A 2,190-nucleotide genomic window follows, 5' to 3' on the forward strand; every position below is an offset into this window, starting at 1 on the left:
AAAGAAAAATGTAATTAAAAAATTTTAAAGACTTAGTTATGGAATGTCTTGGAAAACAAGAGAAACAGAATTATTCTTAAATTTGGTCCTTTGTGGACAGTGGTACCATCTGGTAAAATGTAGAGTGCTGGGAGAGAAGTGAATTCTCAGCCTTGTCTCAAAGGAAACGTTACATTCTTTCTCTCTAAGCCTGCTTCCACACTGCACCTTACATTATTAGCATAAAACATGTTATCAAAAACACCATAAACACAGGAGCACACACACACACACCCCTATGAAAATATGGCCAAGGCCAAAGCAGTCAGGCATCAGCCATTGATGAATATCCTGAGCAATTACTCAATTATTCTCAACCACAGGTCTTCACACCTAACATTACCATACAGCCATCACTGCTCCATCCAAGCAGTCCACGAAAACACTAAGTGCGAAATCGCCGGCTGTAGTTCATCAACAGTGTTCATACTGACCTAATTGACACGCCTGTTGACTTTGTCAAGAGCAACAGCAGTACTAAGTAGAAACTTCTAGTTGGGTGTCCTGTTCCCAAGCTCGAACTGATGCCAACTCCTCACCCCTTTCTCCCAAAGGACCAACTTAGCACGGTCCTTTGTAGGTGCAGAGCCGATCTGAGCGTGGGCGTCTGCACCTGGGCTCCTTGATGACAGCTCTGGAACCTCAGGGCACTCATCCCCAAGGACAGTCAAACCCTGAGTCACCAAGCAGCAACATAATAGAAGTTGGGGCGATTCACCTTCCATTGCGTCCCAGACAGGCACCGCCTTCCCAGCACCCAAGCAGGGTCCTTTCCCAGCCAGCTTGACTGCACAAACCGCCCAGGGCTGCTTCGGGACCACAAACGCTGGGACTCCAGGGCAGGTATCTCCCAAGACTGACACGAAACCCTGGCTCGTACAGCCGAGCTCTGTGCCTCTCCACCCGATGACCCCCATCCCATCTCAAAAGAACGCTGTGGCAATGGATGCCTGCTTCCTCCTCCTCCTCCTCCTCCTCCTCCTCCTCCTCCTCCTCCTCCTCCTCCTCCTCCTCCTCCTCGCGCTGGAGGAGGGGCCCCCACTAAGCACCAGGCTGAGGGAGGCGACGGTGCGGGTGACATGTTCCCCATCACTTTGCCCGCTGTAAAAAAAAAAAAACTGTGCACTTCTCCTTCCTGAAGGGACAGACCTGAGTTATCTCACACGAATTCAGCCAGCGAGGCATACAAGTCGGAGAGCAGTGCTCCCCGAGGCCTACTGTGCGCAGGGGAGCCTACTGTGCGCACTCCCCGCGGTCTCCGAGGCCCCCCCCCGGTCCCTGCCGGGCCGGGGTCCCTTAGAAACGCGGAACCAGGGACACACCGGAAGAGCGGGCACTCCCTCGGGCCTGTGCCGAGGACGGCCGAGGCGGGCAGGGGACGGGCGGAAGGGACAGGGAGACATGGAGGGAGGGAGGGAGGAGACTGAGGGGACCACGACGACGCGGAGCTGAGCCGGCGACACGGGAGGGAGGCTGGAGGATCGGGACTCGGGAGGACGGCGAGGGGATTCGCAGGGCTGAGACTCCGAAGGCGCGGAGCGAGGGGCTCGGGGAGGGAGCCGACAGGAACTCGGGAGGAGCAGGAGGAGGAGGAGGAGGAGGAAGCCGCCGCCCGCGCCGCCGCCCCCGCGCCGCCACGGCCCGGAAAGTAGGCCCAGCGCGGAGGGGCCCGGCCGCGGCGCCCGTATCCGTCCGCCCAGCGCTGCGCCCGCCCGGCCAGTCGCTGCCGCCCGCCCTCCGCGCCGCTCCCGGCGCACCCCGCGCCCATCCGGGGACTCGGTGGCCGCCGCGGGCCTTACCGGAGTCGCCGCGCGCCGCGCCGTCCCGGGACTTCGGGGGGCGGCCCCGCGGCATCGTCGCGGCGGCCCACCCCTCCTCACTCGCGCTCTCGCTCGGCGGGGCGCGCACGCGCGGCACCGGCGGGCCGGCCGGCGGGCGGGCGGGCGGGCTGGCGGCGGCGGCACCGGCCGGACCCAGCCCGCCGGGCTCACAGGGCTACGGCGCCCGGACGCTCGGGCAGCAGCGCTCGGACCGCGCCGGCCTCGGCGGGTTCCATGGCCCGCGGGCCGCGGCGGGGGCGTTGGGAGCGGGCAGTGGGGGCGGGGGCGCCGTTGCGCGCATGCGCGGCCAGCCAGCCAGGCGGCGGCGGCT

General features: G+C 63.0%; 1 protein-coding gene across 7 annotated transcripts in view; it reads right to left on the reverse strand.

The window, feature by feature from the left end:
• The window catches only part of Znf236 (zinc finger protein 236), a 101,837-nt gene extending 99,882 nt beyond the window's left edge, over positions 1–1,955 (reverse strand). For 2 of the 7 annotated variants that reach the window (XM_052742686.1, XM_052742684.1), the window contains exon 1: positions 1,839–1,955. In XM_052742686.1, coding sequence (XP_052598646.1) covers positions 1,839–1,893 — 55 coding nt within the window. In that variant the 5' untranslated portion in view covers positions 1,894–1,955. The other 5 variants (XM_052742685.1, XM_052742683.1, XM_052742690.1 and 2 more) reach the window with 4 other exon arrangements.
• Between the last annotated feature and the right edge of the window lie 235 nt (positions 1,956–2,190).

The sequence above is a fragment of the Peromyscus californicus genome, unplaced genomic scaffold (assembly GCF_007827085.1).
Source record: "Peromyscus californicus insignis strain IS unplaced genomic scaffold, ASM782708v3 Scaffold_17__1_contigs__length_78620276, whole genome shotgun sequence".
NCBI classification, from domain to species: Eukaryota; Metazoa; Chordata; class Mammalia; order Rodentia; family Cricetidae; genus Peromyscus; species Peromyscus californicus.